Genomic DNA, 20831 nt, shown 5'->3' with positions numbered 1-20831 from the left:
GCACAAAAAACTGTCTACAGTCCTGGTTGACAAAGAATGAAATTATACCACTGACCCCAGTTTAGGAGGCAACAGCTCCAAAACCTGGTTGGCCCTTGCTTAATAATCAGAGGGTGAAAGTGGCTCCACGAAGAGGAGAGCCGACCGGTACCTGATCCAGTCGTCCTCCAGCTCATCACAGGACTCGCCGCCAGTGGTGTAGTCCGTTTCATAGTGGTCCTGCTCCGTCCTCCTTGACCTTCCTGCTCTTCCCTTCGTGGGAGCCCTTTTTGAAGGTGTCTCAAAGTTACCACTGCTGCTGTAACGAGGCTGCCTGAAGTCATCCAGGGGTGAAGTCACTGGAAGCTCCCGGACCACCTCAGGCACCCTAATAAAAACAGGTGTCATTGTTCAGTGACCGCTGGGTACACTACAACCCCTTGCCAGTACAGCGTAACCACAAACAGCAGCAATATTAACTGCCAAGAGACATTTACACACAGGCGCACTCATTCGAGGACTTTATATGCTCAACACTGAGCAGATGCCTAGTTTCCTGCATTCAATTTGGCAGCAGCTCAGAATCCTGAAACATGAGTAGCTTCAGGTTCTGATTTAAGGGGGACCCATATTTAAACCTTCTAAGTAAAATGGATCTCAGATTTCACTTTAGGAAGTTCAGGCTGATGTAACTAAGAGGTGTTTACCTGACCTGTGCCAGGGACTTACTCTACAAAAGGCAGTCAGGAAATAATGATCATGATTCTTTTCTACAGGTTCTTCCAGTTCCAAGGAATGCTGTGTGGGGAAGAATGAACATACAGATCTACTTTTGGAAGCTGACTCTCAGAGATAAGCTCTTTGTAATATTACTTTTATACTGCCATATATCAATTCTCTTTTCAAGATAAAATCTTGAAAAACTAAAATCTCAACTAAAAAGTTAAAAAGCTTTATATTGTAATGAATTAAAGAGTTAAGGATGCTTTTTAAAATTGCTCTTAATCTTGAAACCATGTAGAATGAACACAAGAATTACCACTGTACTAATTTTTTCTAATGTGATTCTTTAACATTGCATCTGATTTTAAATTACATGTAATGTTCCTGCCACAAGTATGAAAACAAAGCCTAAGGCAGTAATAAAATACCAAGAGCAGTGGCAAGTATAAACTATTATACTTCTGAGTAACAGAAATACAAAGTTTCACTTTCCTCTATAGTAAAAGGGCAAGAACAGAAATGAAAAGATCAAAGAAAGAGCCTGAGACTTTCTAAGTATCAGCCTTACTATTCAAATCCACTGTTAAAAATGTCTGAAGCCTTTTTTGCTAATTGTTGCCAATTTACAGAAACTATAATCTTGAACTTTATCTACCAGATTTACTCTGTTGTCTAGGTGACTCAGAGCCACTTGATTCTGTTGTCAGAGTCTTAGATTTCTGATTACACTACATTTCGTGTACACCCCCTAAAGTATATGTGTAGTTGGGGTAGTGGTGGTATTTATTTCTGCTTTCAAAATGTATTCAGGTAATCTGGTTTTGTGTGCTATGTTAACACTACTTGTAATGGAGGGAAAATGTGACTTTGGCCATGAGTCAATGATTAACAAGTTCCTAGATACTCTGCCAAAACTGCCGGTACTATGCTTCTTGCTTTGAGGTAGCAAAACAAAACCTTTAGAATGCAGTCGATCTATTGGAGGAGTAGGGGCCTGAGAAAGAGGAAGCTAATGGGCAAAAGAAATTTTAAAAATTAGTAAAATATAAATAAACATTGAAGCTGGCCTCCTGCCATAATTTTATGATAATAGCTATTGATATTATAAATTTTTACCTTGGAAGTTTTCCACTTCCCCTCTTCCTAGAACCTTTAAAACACATAGTAACATACCTGATCTAGCATGAAAACTAAAAACAGAATGCTTAGCAAGAAAGTATGTATAAATGAAGAGTTATGGATAGTCCCAATAACCATCAAACCTACTTTTAAACAAGTCCTATTAGGTCAAAATACATACAACCCATAAGAGGTAACCAGCCCTACACTTCCTCTTCACTCACAGACAGGCGTTCTCAACCTCACTTAATCTCCCAGGTCCAGAAGTTCATTTTTTGTAGCTTTTGAATTCATTCTTTTTATTCTTTAGTCGTTAATTTTATTCTCACACATACTCCTTCACATTGCTTTTGTTGCTCCTATCTTGACCTGGCTCTCAGTGTAGTTGTGTACTTTCTTCCTTCCCTGTTTTGCAACCTCCATGAGAATGTGGACTTGTTATTCCCAGGGGCACCTGGCCCAGTATTGTATAAGTGGCAGGTGTTAAAGACAATTACTGAATTGAAAACACATTCACAAGAATCCTTCTTTTCTGATGACACATTGTATCAGTGAAGGAAGAGAAACAATTCAGGATCAACATCAGTGCCATGACTGACAGAATGGCATTTGTTACACACATTGTATTTTAGAGCTGCCACCATTATTGAGAGGCATAACTAAACCTTGCCATCCTCCTGGCCTCAGGGATGACGATGGCCCAAAAAGGGCCAATCAGAATCTTTTTGATATGTAAGCTTTGGGAAAGGAAACTTCATTTTCTGAATCCTGGGTGGGAAAGATTAATGCTGCTTGGAGAACATGGATGGCCATCTTGCCACAAGAGAAGCTATACCAAGAATAAAGTCAACATACCAACAGATAAGACAGAGCATGCAAGAGCCCTGCTAGCTTCTGAGTCCCTGGATCATGTCATGCCTAAAGCTAGTTGCAGTCTGGGGCCTTATGTGAACTGATGAATTCCTCTTTTTGCTTAAGCTAGTTTAAACTGGGTTTCTATGATTGCTATAACTTGCATAAAAGTCCTAACAGATCATCCTACCAGCCAACTGCTACCAAACAATGGTCTCATTTGGAGTCAGCCTGCCTTGAAAGCTCTGCATTGTGGCAACATTCAACTTCCTTGATTTATAAAGGTTAATTCACCCTGAGTATGCACAGGATAGTAGGGAGTGTACCTAACAGGACTCTCCCAAACTCAGTAAGGGTGGAGAGGCAACCATCTTCAGCTAAATTCTGGTGTCCCCTGATGCAGGATTAATTCTAATTAGCAGATTGCTTGAAATTCTAAGGTATAGGACATGATAAGCAAAAGGAGCCAGACATGCATATGATTCCATTTTCTACAAAGTCCAGTAACAGGCTAAACTAATAGGTGGTGGCAGACATCAAGATAGGGTTTACCTCAGGGTGGGGGTGTGTGGGTATTGGGGGAGAAAGGGCACATGAGAACCTTTTGGGGTGCTTGTAATGTCTATATCTTGGTGTGGTGGGGGTTCATAAGTGTTCACATACATGAAAACTCATCAAGCTGTATGTTAAAGATTAGAGCTCTTTTTACTGAATGTATGTTATGTTATGGGAGAAAAAAAGCTTAATATTAAGTTATCCCATCCTTAACATGCACTTTTAGACACATTGTTCTCCATCTAATTCCTACTCTACCCAATACAGTGGCAAGAAAGAGAGGTGCTCATGGGTTGCTAAGCAGCTTCAAGAAAGCCTTAGGAAAGACAGGGTATGACTTGTGTGTTCTTATTCGCATCCAAGGGGATGTCCTCTAAATCCTCCATAGCATTCAGTATATTTGCTATGAACAACACTTGACAATTTCTATTACTCCCCAGAGGCTGCAAAATCCTTCTATCATTAGGAGGCTCTGTGGCAGATATTGTTACATTCATATCTCTTAGTACCATTCCCATCCTCTTCTTCATCTGGGTTCTAAAATTAAGCATCACATTTGCATTTTCTAGAGACCTTCAAAAAAAAGCTCTGGGTATAGGTTGGGAGAATAAACTGTACAATTTTTATGGAATACAATTATCAAAATTAAAAAATGCACATTTCCTTTAGCCCAGCAATTCTGCTAATAGTGTTTATCTTCCAGAAACCTTCACATATGTGCAAAGCAATAAATGTGTAAGATTATTCCCTGGAGCAGTTTGTGAGAACAAAACATTGGGGGAAAGTGTACATCAATATGGGACTGACACAACAAATTATAGTATATCCATATGATAGAATATTATGCAGCCATAAAACAGAACCAGTAAACTCCTTGTGTACAGATATGGACAATCTCCAAGATATGTTGCTAACGAAGCATTTAGTATCTTCTTTTTTTATTTTTATTTTTTAGCCTCTTTCCAGAAGAATAACGAAGCATTTAGAATGCTACTATTTTAAGGGAAAAAAAAACCAATATACACATTTGGCCAGCATATTTATTTTTTGTAATCTCTGGAGGGATAGAAAAGAAACTGGTGACATTAGCTACTTCTGGATAGAGGAACTAGGTAGCTGGTACATTTTGTCCTTTTTTAAATTTTACACTATATGAATGCGCTGGTTTGAGAATAAGATTATTACTTAAGAATAAGTAAGATTTTTAAATCGTGGCCGGGCGCGGTGGCTCACGCCTGTAATCCTAGCACTCTGGGAGGCCGAGGCGGGTGGATCGCTCAAGGTCAGGAGTTCGAGACCAGCCTGAGCAAGAGCGAGACCCCACCTCTACTAAAAATAGAAAGAAATTATATGGACAGCTAAAAATATATATAGAAAAAAAAAAAAAATTAGCCGGGCATGGTGGCACATGCCTGTAGTCCCAGCTACTCGGGAGGCTGAGACAGGAGGATCCCTTGAGCCCAGGAGTTTGAGGTTGCTGTGAGCTAGGCTGACGCCACGGCACTCACTCTAGCCTGGGCAACAGAGTGAGACTGTCTCAAAAAAAAAAAAAAAAAAAAAGATTTTTAAATCGTTTCAAATGAATTTGTCAAACTATCTTGGTTTTCATGAAAAGGGACAACACCTGGGAATGCTGAGTAATCACGCAGGCCTTACAATTCACAGGCACAGCTGGTCACAAGATGCAGCATGGATATTTATTTTGTATGTGTGAAAGTCCTGCACATCATAGCTTAAAACTTTTAGAAAGATTGTATGTCTCCTTGGTCCTAACAGCTTTTGTCCCTAACAGCCTCAAGTGCTTTGGTTTTTGTCAAAATCCAAAGAGAAGAAAGGACAAAAGAGAAAATGCGCTTTCTGCAAATCATTCACATCTGAAATCAACAGCAAGGTTGATTCTGAAGACCAGCGCAAAATGTATTTGGGGGCGCAAAGGGAGTAAGGCAGACCACCAGTCTTTCTCCAAATTCCATTCCAGGGTAAGAATAAAGCCTATTGTCTTAAGACTAATTCCATAATCAAGTCAGCTGCCGGCGTCATCCTGTGGGTTTCCAGGCCCAAACTGCTGTGCACTTAGAGTGGCTCTCTACATAACCTGACCCACTAAATGGGAGTCAGGGGTTGGGGGTAAAACTTTGAAATAACAAAAAAAGCTTTCCAGTAGATACACCTTTAACTTAAAACACTCAAACTACCTGAAAGGAGGTTTTTGGGGGGGTTGTTGGTCTCCAAAGGAATCTGAAGTTCTAGAATTGCAGTCATGCAGTCACAACATTTCATTCAACTATGGACCAATAAAAGTATAGGACATGCAATTGTGTACAGCGTATAATACTTGATAGTGATGATACACAACTATGTTTCTGGTTTATTTACCATACTATACTTTTTATCATTATTTGAGAGTGTATTCTACTTATTTAAATAAAAAGTTTCCAAAGGTAGGGAGTTACCTCACTTGATTGTTCACAGTCAGTCACAGATTGAACTCCTTGTTCTACTACTTTCCCCCCTCCTCACTACTGCACTTGACTAGTCTTAAAAAAAAAAAAAAAAAAAAAAAAGTTAACTGTAAAACAGCCTGAGGCAGGTCCTTCAGGAGGTATTCCAGAAGGCATTGTTATCACAGGAGATGACAGCTCCATGTGTATTACTGGCCCTGAAGACCTTCCAGTAGAACAAGATGTGGAGGTAGAAGGCAGATATTAATAATCCTGACCCGGCCGGGCGCGGTGGCTCACGCCTGTAATCCTAGCACTCTGGGAGGCCGAGGTGGGCGGATCGTTTGAGCTCAGGAGTTCGAGACCAGCCTGAGCAAGAGCGAGACCCCACCTCTACTAAAAATAGAAAGAAATTATATGGACAGCTAAAAATATATATAGAAAAAATTAGCCGGGCATGGTGGCGCATGCCTGTAGTCCCAGCTACTCGGGAGGCTGAGACAGGAGGATCTCTTGAGCTCAGGAGTTTGAGGTTGCTGTGAGCTAGGCTGACGCCACGGCACTCACTCTAGCCTGGGCAACAGAGTGAGACTCTGTCTCAAAAAAAAAAAAAAAAAAATAATCCTGACCCTATGTAGGCCTAGGCAAATGTGTGTGTTTATATCTTAGTTTTTAACAAAAAAGTTTAAGAAATAAAAAAGAAAAAATTAAATGTCAAAAATAGAGAAAAGCTTATAGAATAATAACATAAAGAAAATATTTCTGAGCCAGGTCCAGCTACTCAAGAGGCCGAGGCAGGATGATAGCTTGAGCACAGGAGTTTGAGGTTGCAGTGAGCTAGGATGACGCCACTGCACTCTAGCCCAGGCAACAGAGCGAGACCCTATCTCCAAAAAAAAAAAAAAAAGAAAATATTTCTATACAATTACACAATGTGTTTGTGTTTTAAGCTAAGTGTTATTACAAGAGTTAAAAAGTTAAAGTTACAGCAAAGGTTAATGTATTGCTGAAGAACAAAAGAAATGTTTTACAAATTTAGTGTAATCTAAGTGTACAGTCTGTATAGCATCTACAGTAGTGTCCAGTAACGGCTAGGCCTTCACATCCACTCACCACTCACTCACTAACTCATCCAAAGCAACTTCTAGTTCTGCAAGCTCTATTTGTGGTCAGTGTCCTACCTACACAGGTGTACTACCATTTCCTGTCTTTTATACCATATTTTTACTGTACCTTTTCTATGTTTAGATACACAAATACCACTGTGTCACAACTGCCTATAGTATTCAGTACCATCACTTGCTGTACAAGTTTATAGCCTAGGAGCAATAGGCTGTGTCATACAGGTTAGGTGTATAGTAGGCTACACCATCTGGACTTGTGAAAGAACCATCTATGATGTTCATACAAGGATGAAATTGCCTAATGACTCGTTTCTCAGAATATATCCCCATCATTAAGCGACACACGACTGTATACACAGGAACACTAATATGTCATCCTTAGGCAAAAATTACATCAAAGTCCATAACAATATCTCCAACATCTTTCTCTCACCACTAGTCATTAGGTTGAATTAGAATTGGGCTTTAGGGTAAATGTTTCCACCATAGTGATACCATTTCAATAACTCACCTACCCTAAGCCAAACACTCATTGAGGTTTCACATCTCCCACGATAAGGAGGACCCAGCACAGCAAATGAGATACTAGAATTCCTGAATTCAAATGAAGTCTTCTAGTTTAGTAGAAATGTATGTGGATATGGTTGATCGAAGTGCAATCTCTGCCTTCTATTCATGAAATCTTATAATAATAGCGAAAGGAGAGATTGAGCACAGCACTGACCTCTGCTCAGTAACTTCCTTTCATCCTCACCTAAACTTCAAAACCACAAACAGGAAAGGAGCCTGCAGAACCACATTTCCCAGAGGGATAGAACCCAACCCAGCCTTTCAAGTAAGCAGTGAAAGAAGTATTTTCAACTTAGAAGGGAAAGAGGACCCCACCCTCCTCATCCTGGTCTTCCAAGTAGCCCTAGGCCTTCGCAACACAAAGATCAGTCTCCAGCTTCTGTGGGCACCGTTGGATTTTTTAAAGGAAAATGGCACAAAACAACTGGTTTTAAATATGTGTAAATATTCATTTTCTGGCTCAGTCTACCAAACTAAGAGATGCTACTTACGGTGTGGATTTATAGGAAGACTCTGGATAAGACGGCTTGTCGTTCACTTTGCCGTTGGAAGAGTACGCCAGGGAGCCGTCAACTCTCTCTGCATAGTCAGAGAGGGGTGGGGGCATGTCTTGTGTGCCTGCAGACACATTTTTAACCTACAAAAAAAAGCCCCAAGAGACACAGTTATTATTTATCCTGCAATTTACAGGGGGAAGAAATTTTTTAAAATTATATAAATTATCTAATATTTATTTGGCTCATTAAATACTATTAACACTAATAAAAAGGTAATCATTCCAGGTTAATAGTCAAATCATTATTTCTACAAACACACGAACAGTGCTACTGCTAGTTTAATAAGAGCCGGAATGTATTACCAAGAAGGAAAAATCTGATTACCTGAAAATTACCGTAATGTTTTTAGGTGGAATAGTTATCTATGGTGATTGTCCCACCCCACCCCCACATTAGGAAGACCAGTCTCATTTAATCTAAGCCAGGTCTGGTTCCATAATTTTCATTTCTAATAAGCTCTCAGGTAATGCTAAAGCTGCTGTCTGGGTATTACCCTTGGAAAACCACTGATCTAGGACAAATCACACTGGTTCTTCTTAATCCATTCACCCCTAAACATGGAATGTTAAAACCACAGAAGAAATTAAGAAGCTCAAACTGATTTCTCCTATAGCTCTTTTAAAGAGAGATTTGTTTATTCTCCCTTCAGGTACATTCTCCGTGGCTCTATTATTAACAGTCTACACAGTGTGTCACAACATCACTACCTTCCCCTTTTACTCTCCTCCCATTCCATTCTTATGTGTAAGTGAATTCACCCTACAGGAGTATGCTTTAGCAATTATGTCTTGTTAATAAAAAATATTTATGTATAAACACTTATCTGAGGAATCCAAGCCCTTTTAAATTACCAGGCTCAGAAAGGCATTAAAATGAGACAGCAATCACGTCCTATTTCCCCTCCTGAGCTACGTAATCATCTCTTAAAACTGCTTAACCTAAAAATGCTGCACAATGGACACCATAACCCACACCCCATGGCTCAACAACGTAGAGCCAATCACCAATCAATGGAATTTCTGCAAACCAATGACAATTCGTGACAACTGTGTGTCAGCCCACTGCCTACTCCCACATTTTTGCCTTTAAAAATCTGCTTCTAACAAAGGCGGAATGGAGCACTCCCCAAGGAAACCTGGGAATGTATCCTGGGAAGCTCTCTGCAAACTTGACCCAAAAAAACCTCTCCGTGTTAATTTTGCTTCTTCCTTTTTATTTTTTTTGGGACAGGGTCTCACTCTGTCATCAGGTGGACATTAATATGGAAGGTTTACCACAGAACCTTTGGGAGAAAAAAGGCTTTAGATATAAAAAGCATAGCCAATTAGATTCCCAATATTGTTAGATTTTACATAACAGCTCCAACACTCTCTAAATTTCACCTGAAAGTCTTTAAATTATTATATATTACTCTGCAAATTGATAAAAAAAAATTGAAAAAATCAAAGACCCCAAATAAGTGCTCACACCAGATAAATCATTTAGCTATTTTAACGCAAAGGAATAGAAATAAAGTGTGGAAAAATAAAAATAATTCTACAAGTTATTTCCGTGAAAAAGAGCAACTTTTCAAAAGTAGGGAGGGTGGGACTGCTTTAGCTTGGTGAGCAGAAGGACAGATGGCATCAGATTGCCTGGGCTTACCCCAGGTCTGCTAACGACAAGTTCTCTAAAGCCTTAGTCTCCTAATCTGCAAAAAATGGAGAAAACTACCTACTTCATAAAGTTGTTTTGAGATTAAATTAGATGACAAAGTATCACATTTACCACAGTGCCTTTTTTTTTTTTTTTTAAGACAAGAGTCTTACTCTGTGGCCCAGACTGAAGTGCAGTGGGACCATCATAGAATCATAGCTCACTACAGCCTCGAACTCCTGGGATCACAGTGCCTTTTAAACACAGTAAAACCTCAGAAGATGCTGGATTCTGGAATTAAGGCCACTGGATCTTATCCAAAAATGTTTAAAAGAATTTGCAGGTGACAGAAGACTTTTAATTGGATTATTTTTTCTGTTATAAAGCCTTGCAATTGGGTTTTGCGTCAATACAGTCTATCTCCCTGCAATACACACACTTTACATCTTCAGTTTTCCAGTCTTGGTAGCATTAAAATATGACACACTCTTGACTGTCACATTGCAGTATTACATAACCAGAAAATATTTACCTGCCTCTCAAAGTACACTGAGATATTCTTGATTGTTTAACATTCAGAGTCAGAAAGGAATGGAATCATTTCCCTCAGAAAGTGGAATTTGGCAGCAACTGTGAAACCAGTGGGTGGGTTGCCACGGAGTGTGCTTAGATCCCACCACAGGGGGGATGGGGTGGGAACCATTCCTGGTTCCCACAGAATTCCTTACAACAAAAGCTTACAACAGAAGTTGCCAGGCTTCACAGAACAGACGGCAAATGCTCCACCAAACCAAAGGCCTATTCTTATTCCAGAGAGCAACAGAATTTAAAAAGACTTCCTTTTCTTATTATAAAAACCCATTTTACACTTCTCCAGGTCATCCCCACCCCCAGCATAAACTTTAGCAGAGCCTGGGTGTCCTTTTAGAGACTTCTTACAGCCGAGCATTCCCTTCCCCTCCAGCCAATTCTCCATTGGGCTTCAAATCTTGGCTCAAGTGCCACCACCTCCTAGAAGTCTTTCATACAAATCATTCCTGGGTAAGGCACCACCCTGTCCTCCTGCCTCCCCACACCAGTGCGTACAAACCTCCTACCAGAGCACTTAGGCATTGCCAAACAATTGCTTACTCACAGTACAACAGCTTGCTCACCCATCTTGAACTTCAGCAGACAGTGAACTGGTCTTAAGCCACCACTGTCTAACTACTTACAATGAGCCAAATACCGAACTGACAGATCATTTAGAAGGCACAACTTTATAGGCAAATATTATTCTTTTTTTAGAAATAAGGAAGCTGTGACTCAGGAAGTGAAACAACTGTCCCAAGGACCTAGACCTAGTTCATGGTAAGGTGGGCAGCCTCCTACTTTCTTTCCTCTTTGAGTCTCCAAAGCCCTGCATGGTGCCTGGCACAAATCAGAAGGCAAGAGGAGTCTGCTGCATAAAACATCATTGATTACTGTTCAGTGCCCAGGCTGTGTAGACGCAAGTATCTAATCAATGAGTCACTCTGAGCTGACCTTTATCTCTTAGAGTCAGCAGAACTGGACTAAGCTTGACCACCGACTCCACCCTCCAGCACAGATCTTTGATTACTTAAAGCTTTTCTTTTTTTCTTTCTTTTTGTTTTTGGAGACAGTCTTACTCTGTTACCCAGGCTAGAGTGCCATGGCGTCAGCCTAGCTCACAGCAACCTCAAACTCCTGGGCTCAAGCAATCCTCCTGCCTCAGCCTCCCGAGTAGCTGGGACTACAGGCATGCACCACCATGGCTGGCTAATTTTTTTCTATATATATTTTTAGTTGTCCAGCTAATTTCTTTCTATGTTTTTAATAGAGACGGGGTCTCACTCTTGCTCAGGCTGGTCTCTAACTCCTGAGCTCAAATGATCTGCCACTCCCAGAGTGCTAGTGCTAGGATTACAGGCATGAGCCACCGCGCCCAGCCTACTTAAAGCTTTTCTATGGTGAACTAAAATAAAATTTTAAGGCTCACCCCACCACCGGCTGACTGAATGGACCCCCTCATGGCCAAAGGAATATCCTAAAACTAAATTGCCAGCCAGGAGGAAGGAGGTCAGACATGCCTTATCATGCCCGGAGGGGGGGGGGCCCTTGGGCACATCCTTTGTAACCCATTAGCAGGCCCAAGGGTATTCAAGACAAACCTGCAGGTCCTCAATTTACACAACAAATATATGTCCAGTGTTTTATCTCTGATTAAGAGCTTCTTATCTTAAAACATTCCAAGCCTCTAGACAATGCTTCATGTCTTTAACCAATTACAAGTCAAAGAATTTTTAAACCCACCTATAACCTGTAAGCTCCAACCCCCACCCCCTGCCGTCCCCCCCTTCGAGATGGCCCACCTTTTTGGGCCAAACCAATATATGCCTCCTACGTATTGGTATATGACTTTACCTGTAAACCCTGTCTCCCTGAAATGTATAAAACCAAACTGTAACCCAACCACAGCGAGTTCACTTGCTCAAGGCTTCTTGGGTGTGGCTCTGGATCATGGTCCTTAAATTTGGCTCAGAGTAAATCTCTTTAAAATTATTTTACAGAGTTTGGCTTTTTTTCCGTTGACACTATACATATGCATAAAAAATGCGAAGGCAGTGCTCACTTTGGCAGCACATACGCTAAAACTGGAACAATACAGAGAAAATTAGCACGGCCCTTGTACAAGGATGGTAACCAAATTTACAAAGTGCCACATATTAAAAAAAAAAAATCCCTAGCCAGCTGTGATGCCAGACTCAGGCTTTGTCCTCAAAAAGAGATTAAGAATCTAGAGGCACGGGCAAAATATTTGTAAAACACGGTGGAAGCTCATTTTTTTTCTTCTTTATCCTTCACTTTATCCCCCCCAAAAGCTAAAATAGTACTTCTTCTCTAACCCACTTCCTGGTACCAATGCAAAGTGAGTATGAACCCAGTACCTGCTGCTTCTGAAGGTCAATAGGGCAGTAGAAGGGGAGGGCAATGAGGAATGACTAGGTATTAGTAATCCTACTGACTAGGACACAAGGAGTCCTCAACCTGTATTTCCTTTTAAAAGGCAGACAGATCATTTTAATATTATCACAGTAAATTTTTTTTTTTTTTTTAAGGGATGAGGCTGTTGCTCAGACTGGACTCAAATTCCTGGACTTAAACAATCCTCCCAGTAGCTGAGACTATAGGCCTAGACCACCACACCCAGCTTTTAAAAATTTAGAACCAGAGAAAAACAACTGGGCATAAGTCTAAAGAGCAAGAGGTGAACAATTTTCCCTTAAGTAACTTGAGAATAGCTCTAAGAAACTAGGGGCAGAAGAAAGCAGGATGAAAACACAAATTAAAAAAGATTTGTCTTAAACTAAGCCCTCAGTGAAAAGAAAAATTTGAGAGTCAATCATTCCCCAAATCAAATGCTGGAACTGCTGCTCTGCAGCAAAGAGCAGCCCCAGGCCTGGAGGGCTGATCCAATGCTCCTACCCCAGGGTCAAGAGCGTGGAAGGGACTCAAGTGGGGGAGGGCTCCCTGCAAGTGGAAATTCACACAGCAGAGATCTGCCTAAGCAGTTCCTGGTCCTAGTGTCCCCTCCTGCCATTTAGACTTCATAAAGGGAAAGATACAATACAGCAGAAGGAAAAAGAGACATGCTGAGGCTCTGGGGAAGAAAATACACCTAACCAAGCAATGAGTGACTCAGACTCACTCTTGAGATTAAATTCAAAAAGGACAAGCACTCACCCAGGCCATGTTTAAGGAATATTAATCATTAATATATGGGATACACAGGGAAGTTTCACTGAGATTCGTATTACTATCAAGAAAGAACTTAAGCGTTGCTGAAATTTGAAAATGAAATAAATGATTTCAAAGTATCTTCACAAAAGGTAATTAAGATGAGGACAAATTTTTATTCAAAGTTTAATTGTAGGCCGGGCGCGGTGGCTCACGCCTGTAATCCTAGCTCTCTGGGAGGCCGAGGTGGGCGGATCGTTTGAGCTCAGGAGTTCGAGACTAGCCTGAGCAAGAGCGAGACCCCATCTCTACTAAAAATAGAAAGAAATTATATGGACAGCTAAAAATATATATATAGAAAAAAAAAATTAGCCGGGCATGGTGGTGCATGCCTGTAGTCCCAGCTACTCGGGAGGCTGAGACAGGAGGATCGCTTGAGCCCAGGAGTTTGAGGTTGCTGTGAGCTAGGCTGATGCCACGGCACTCACTCTAGCCTGGGCAACAGAGTGAGACTCTGTCTCAAAAAAAAAAAAAAAAAAAAAAAAAAGTTTAATTGTACTCATTAGAAGTGTTCTGATTATGTCACTTGTGAAAAAAAAAATCTTTGAAACAAATAACATTGAACACTCCTAGGAGAGTTAATGAAAATATCCTAAACCCTTGTGGGAGGCCAAAAGGAGAACACAGAGGGCAGACGCCTTTAGAGCAGCTCAGGTGCTCTCCTCCAAATACCTGTCATTATTCTGCCTTCCTCACCTGGGACCAAGAAGGGTCCACCCCATCACGTTGGTCTCACCTTTCCCACCTTGAGTCCCTGAAGTCAGACAGGGAATAAACAGGCCAAGAATGTTTTACGTCACTTTGAAAGAAAATCTTCTCTCCCCTAAAACAAAGTTTGGGGAAAACACTTATCTCCACACAAATCAATTTCATATTTCATTTGGAATTAGGAAAAGGAAAAAGCTGCAATACTAGTCATTCCCCCTTTCTCTCCTCACCCTGCCTTCACATTCCTAGTTCACCCGTAGGAGTATCAGAATAGACCTGCATCCAGCTGGTCTAGCAATGAGACAAAAGTTATCTACCTCTAAGGAGAAAAAGAAAATTCACCTTTAGAGTATCTGTCATGTGCCAGGCAAAACCTGACCTTGTTCATTTCTTCCTCACCACCGCCCAGAGAGATATGATTATCTCTACTTTCAGATGAGGCAATTGAAACTCTAAGGTTAAATTAAGTCGTTCTCCGTCGCACACGAGGAGAAGCAGCAGAGGAGAGCTGTGAATCCCAGTCCACCTAGCTCCTCTTTCTGACGTAACACACTGCCACCTCAATGATTCAAACACGGCTTGAGGTACCCATCTTGGCTGGGTATTCTGACTATTCTCTATAACAAAGGAAACTATTATCATTGCCTTAAACTCCTCACCACACCCTAATGAGATAGGATGTGAAACCATTGTGAAGAGTTTTATTTGCCTATTAGTTTAACTTTGTTAAGAGCAGCTTTTGACACAAAAGTATTATGAATATGTGCTTCAGTCACCAGATGCTTTTGTTTAGGTGAGAGTATAGGAACACCTTTCCCTCAAAAGGGAAACAGAAGGACTTTTCCTGTTTGGTAATTAAAGTGGAGAAATACCTCAGGCATGGGAGGGAGGAGCATCTTAATCTCAAGGATCATCTCCAGGGTTACAACCTGCCTCCACCAGCCACAAGCCCTGTACTACAAGTTCTCAGCAGTAAGTGGTCCGACTCGTTTTTCCCGTTTTCTGATATTTTACACCTGCAGATGTTCCCCCAACAAAAGCTTCAAAATTGCCTCTGGAAAGTTCTCTTAGACTTTTCTCCACCTTTGGTCACTTGAAGGCAGATGCTCCCACATCTACTAGTCCCACAAATGAAGAGATCACAGGCCAGGTTTGAGCAAGTCTGATTAATTTACATTGCTCAGATAGCACTGAGGATTCAGCAAGCATGCTGTCCTCTATCCATCTGCACATTGCCCCAAGAAATAGTAATATATACCAGCGAAGATGAATTCTGGACCTCCCTGGAAGTCAATGAATTATTATGGCTATGGGAGGGGATGAGGTAGAGAAAACTTGTACTCAGTGAGTGAGCCTTATCAATTCTTTCCTTCAAGGCCCTTGTTCTAGAAACGGAAATCCTGGTGAAGACTCTATGTTAGTTTAATACAAATATCCCTCATGCCACAGTTCCTTAACAGGTGTGCCAGAAGGCATGCAATGTCTTAGTCCTCAGATCTGTGAGCTAGTCATCATCACAGTTCCAAATCCCTTTCAGTTTACTCCAGGATGTTGTACTACACTACTGTTTTCTATGTATGCCAAGATGGAGAAAAGGCGTTCTGCATACACTAACTCAAATGCTAACTGAGCTTGCACTGTAACAGTTGTCACTTGAATCTGTGGTTCTTAAAGGATGGTCCCCAGATGAGCTACATCAACATTACCTGCTCAGGCCCTGCCCAGACCTACTGAATCAGAAATTCCAGGGGTTTTCACAAGCCCTCCAGATGATTCTGACGTTTGCAAAGATTTGAGAACCACTGACGTAGACACAATTCTCCTCCATGTTGCTGACAACTGTGCCTCGTAAAGACCTAAAGTGAAGGGTCTCCTTTGCCTGTAGTGATGCACAAACCCAGCAGTGTCTGGTTTTCTGACCGGTGTGTAGTAGACTAACCTAGAGCAACAGTGGGGAAGCAGGTTCACTTAACATGAGAAGAGCATTTAAGGTTATTTATTCTTATCACAATGGAACCATGAGTTGATTCTCAGCAATGAAAAACACCTCTGTCATACAATCAAGACAACGGAAAAGGGAAGGAACACATCTTTCCAAACTGAAGAGGGGAAGTCACTTTGGCTTGTCATATCTATAATGGGTTAGTCATTCGTGAAAAGTACACTAATGATCATGCAATAGATTATACTACCCTAGAACTATGGCTCATAAAAGTTGACCTTTACCCCATCAAACCTAATAAGAATCAAGAGTATCAGAGAAACTGGTAGAGTTTTGCCACCCCAAGAAGTGCCAAAAGGTAAAAGAGAAAACACATAACATGATAACATTTTCAGAAAAGATACAAAGACAACAGTGATATACTTTTACACATGTATGATTGGCAAACAGTATGAAGTCTAACAACACCAAGAGTTGCTGGTGAGATTATATAATAAATGTGTAAACTTTAGAAAGTAATCTGGCATTGTTCCATATAGACATATATTCACCAACTCTATACCCCAGGAGTTCCACTCAGGTACATACCCATGAGAAACTTGCACAAGTGTAGGTGATTCAAGAAAATTCATAGCATTTTTAATGTTCTCTTAATAATCCAAAAGCCCATCAACAGGAAACTGTATAAACTGTTATGAAATGTTACAAAAGAGGATCAATGGTGACATCGATGGTCTCCAGTTACATACCACAACGTGGATGAATCTTACTACCTAATGCTGAATAAGAAAGGCATGTGCCAAGATACTATATGCAGGGACATTTTTTATAAAGTTAAAAAACACCAAATTATTAAAGATAATATCACATTATTTTCCATGTACAGGGCATTATTCTAAGTATTTTTCAAATGTTAACCAGGCTGGAGTGTAACAGCAGTTTGGCTCCAATCTATACCCACTCTGCTAGACGGTACCAACATTGTGTCTGACTGTACACACAGAGTCCAAGAGAGGCCGAGTGGGGGATCATCCACAGTACATCAATAAGTACTATTTTCAGAAAAATTGGATTGAGGGGAATATAGGAGTATGTCTTAGAATGTATGAAGTCATTAATTGTACAAGAATTTTTCAAACTCTAGAAGGATATAAACCTATCTGTTAAAGTGTTATTAAGTGGCCACAATGGGAAACTGAGGGAAAAGGGAGAGGAGGACACGTCCATTTTTTTTTTATTCCTTATTTTTTCTATACTATTTGCATTTTATTTTAATAAAACTTGCATTACTTTTATATCAAGAAATTACTGCAAACCACCACAAACAAAATTCATTTTTAAAATAGGCAAAAATTGAAAAAACCTAATAAGCAACAAAATAGAGGTTTGCCAAATACATTTGTACAATGGAATGCTATTAGCAAAGATGTGTGCAAACAGAATTTCATACATCACTGATGGTTGTATAAATTGGCACAATTCCTATGAAGGGCAATTTCTCAGTATCTATCAAAATTACCGGGTCTATCCCTGGACCCAGTAATACCACTCTGGAGAATCTATTCTACAAAAGCCTACATGCATAAACATATATACAGAGCATATAAAGTTTTTTTTTCCAAATCATATCACTGTGATATTAAACAGCAAATATATCCAGCAATGAGGGATTAGTTACATAAACCATTGTACATCCATACACCGGGCACCAAGATACACTGTAAAGTCAAAAGGGTAAGGTGCACGCAGAATGGTATGATCAGTAAGCTAACTTTTGTGTTAAACAACAAAAAAAAGGAAGTCTATTTTCAGAAACTAAAACAAGGATAGAATCACAATAAACTAGAGCATATATGAGAGAGGGAGAGGCAAGGGAAAGACACCCAGAAATGGGCAAATGGGAACACAATGACACAAGGAGCCATTTCCCTAAAAATCTGTTTTAATTCAGACCATAGACATTTAAAAAAGCGATAATTAGCAAAGCTTTTATCTTGCAAAAAATATACATAAATAAAAACACAACCTCCAGTCAGATGAGGTCTACAGGAAAAAAAATAAATTAAGAAATAAAAACACAAAATGATACCAATAAAAGTAACAATATGAACAAATCCTGTAGACACTATATTGAGTGGACACAAAAACACACAGTATGTAATTCCTGTTTAACAGGTAAAACTAACTGATCTGATAGAAATAAGAGTAGGTATCACTTTCTGGAGATACTGACATGAGGCATAAGGAATCCTCAGACACTGGACTGTTCTTTATCTTGATCTGGGTATTGGTTATATGAACAAATAAGTGTAAAAATTCCCAAGCCTAACAATTAAATTAGTGCACTTGATGTACTTTGCTCCCTGTGTATGTATAGATATATATATTATACTTCAACAAGTTTTTAACAGTATCAAAAATGTCTGTGAGGAACATTTAACAACATGATAAAATGACTACAATAGAATATTAAGTCAAAAAAGTTAGGGGCTGGGAGTGGTGGCTCATACCTGTAACCTCAGCACTTTGGGAGTTGGAGGAGGGAGTATTGCCTGAGGCCAGGAATTTGAGACCAGCCTGGACAGCAAAGCAAGACTCAGTCTCCACTTTAAAAAAAAAAGCAAAACGGGGCAGGGGCGGGTAGGGGAGGGGGAAAAACCCACCTAACAGGTACAATGAACACTATTCAGGTGATGGGCACATTTATAGCCCTCACTCAGGCCATGTAACAAAAACTTTTGTACCTCCTTAACATTTTAAAATTAAAAAAAAAAAAAATAGCTGGGCACGGTGAGGCAGGACGATCTGAGATTACAGTGAGCTGTGATTGGCCACTGCACTCTAGCCTGCGAGACAGAGTAAGATCTTGTCTCCTAAATTTAAAAAATAAATTAATTAATAAATAGAAGGAAAGATTTTACACTAGAGAATAAGAGCATACTTCTGATTTAGAATAAGAAGTAGAAAGGGAAAAGGGGAAAAAGATCAAAGAAAATACACTAAAGTAGTAACTGAAGGTGGCAGAATTTTCTTTATACAGTTGACCCTTGAACAATACACGTTAGAAATTCAAGGATCCACTTATATGCAGATTTTTTTCAACCAAACATGGATCGAAAATATAGTATGCAAGGGATATGAAACCCTGGTATACAAAGGGCCAACTTTTCATATACTGCAGATTCTACAGGGCCAACTACAGGACTTGAGTATGCATGGATTTGGGTGTACGCAGGCAGTCCTAGAACCAATTCTCTGCATACTACCAAAGAATTATTATACTTCACTGTATTTGTCTGTTGTTTGAGACAGGGTCTCACTCTGTTGCCCAGGCTGGGGTGCAATGGCATGATCATAGGTCACTGCAACCTCAAACTCCTGCGTTTAAGCAGTCCTCCTGCCTCACCTTCCAGAACAGCTAGGACTACAGGCGTGCATCATCATGCCCAGCTAAATTTTTTTATTTTTTGTAGAGACAAGGGTCTCACTATGTTGCCCAGGCTGGTCTCAAACTCCTGGGCTTAAGTGATCCTTCCACCTCAGCCTCCCAAAGTGCTGGGATTACAGGCATGAGCCACTGTGCCCTGGTCTTCACTGTATTTTAAAAATTATCTATACCTACAAACATAAAATATTTATTAATAATTCAGAAAAAACAACAATTAGATCTGGGGTTTGAGAGCATAATAAAACAAAGATATGCAAATTTAATTAAAAGAACCCTAAAACATTTAAAATACAACAACGGGTACACACCTAATTGAGAGACTATATAGGACAAGGTTAACAACACAAAACCATGTGTAAACATGGCCTGTTTATTTTGTAGAGAACAAGATATCCCAAAAAGGGAGGCAGAAAGAAAACCCTAAAAATCCCTAGGAAGGCAGAAAAACCACGGTGTTGGGGAAACAGGAAATTACAAAATTGTAAATTTTCTTATAGATAATACAATCAGGCTAAAAACTCTGAAGGCTCAGCTTTTGACCCGCCTCCACTCTAGGGGGATATAATCCTAAGATGTTAAAAATCCAGAAAAGACAGTAAGATTTAACACGGTAATAAATTTCTAGACCTACTCCCATTTGTAGGGAGGGAATAAACTAATACTGAATGGCTAACTAATTGTGGCTTTCAGCAGTGGCTCAAGACTGTAATCCTAGCACTCTGGGAGGCGAAGGCGAGAAGAGTTCTTGAGCTGCTTGGGAGTTTGAGACCAGCCTGAGCAAGAGTGAGACCCTGTCTCTACTCAAAATATAAAAATTAGCCGGCTGTCATGGCATGCGCCTATAGTCCCAGCTACTAGGGAGGCTGAGGCCTGAAGATTGCTTGCACCCAGGAGTTTGAGGTTTCAGTGAGCTATGATGATGCCACTGCACTCTAGCCAGGGTGACAGACCAACACCTTATCTCAAAAAAAAAAAAATTGTTGCTTTCTAAGTTTTTCTTTCCCCCAACCAACAATTATTAGCTATAGGGGGAGTATCTTGTCTTAGCTCTCCAATCAGTAGAACCCAAATTTTAATCCTCACTTAGCACAAATAGTTAATTCTGGATTCTCTTCCATTATTTTAAGTGGAGATTATTTTGATGGTATTAATTTCTAATGACCAATAGGAAGAAAAATCGATAATCCACTCCACTGTCAGGCAGTTTAGAAGCAGGGCCACACAATTCCACCGCTGCAGCCACGTTATCAGGGTGAAAGCAATCAAGCAGAGAGTCGAGGTGCACAAGAGCAGAGAAACAAGAGTAATAATAGGCTGCACCTGGTTGTTGCAGCCAATTGAGGAAAGAATGAAAACGTGGTATTGAGTTCAACAACATGA

General features: G+C 40.2%; 1 protein-coding gene and 1 non-coding gene across 4 annotated transcripts in view; one reads left to right on the top strand and one right to left on the bottom strand.

Annotated features, from left to right (window-relative positions):
* OCLN (occludin) overlaps positions 1-20831 on the bottom strand; it is a 48281-nt gene that overhangs the window by 7730 nt on the left and 19720 nt on the right. For all 3 annotated transcript variants that reach the window (XM_069492285.1, XM_069492287.1, XM_069492286.1), the window contains exons 5-6: positions 7855-8000; positions 152-367 (exon numbers count right to left, since the gene is read on the bottom strand). In XM_069492285.1, coding sequence (XP_069348386.1) covers positions 152-367; positions 7855-8000 — 362 coding nt within the window. The remainder of the gene's footprint in view (positions 1-151; positions 368-7854; positions 8001-20831) is intronic.
* LOC138398491 (U6 spliceosomal RNA) lies at positions 12180-12286 on the top strand. Its single transcript, XR_011235981.1, has one exon. It is a non-coding gene; the product is annotated as a U6 spliceosomal RNA (small nuclear RNA).

This window comes from Eulemur rufifrons, chromosome 17 (assembly GCF_041146395.1).
Source record: "Eulemur rufifrons isolate Redbay chromosome 17, OSU_ERuf_1, whole genome shotgun sequence".
Classification (NCBI taxonomy): Eukaryota; Metazoa; Chordata; class Mammalia; order Primates; family Lemuridae; genus Eulemur; species Eulemur rufifrons.
Note: the sequence above shows the minus strand (reverse complement) of the source record. Positions and strands in the feature narration are given on the sequence as shown.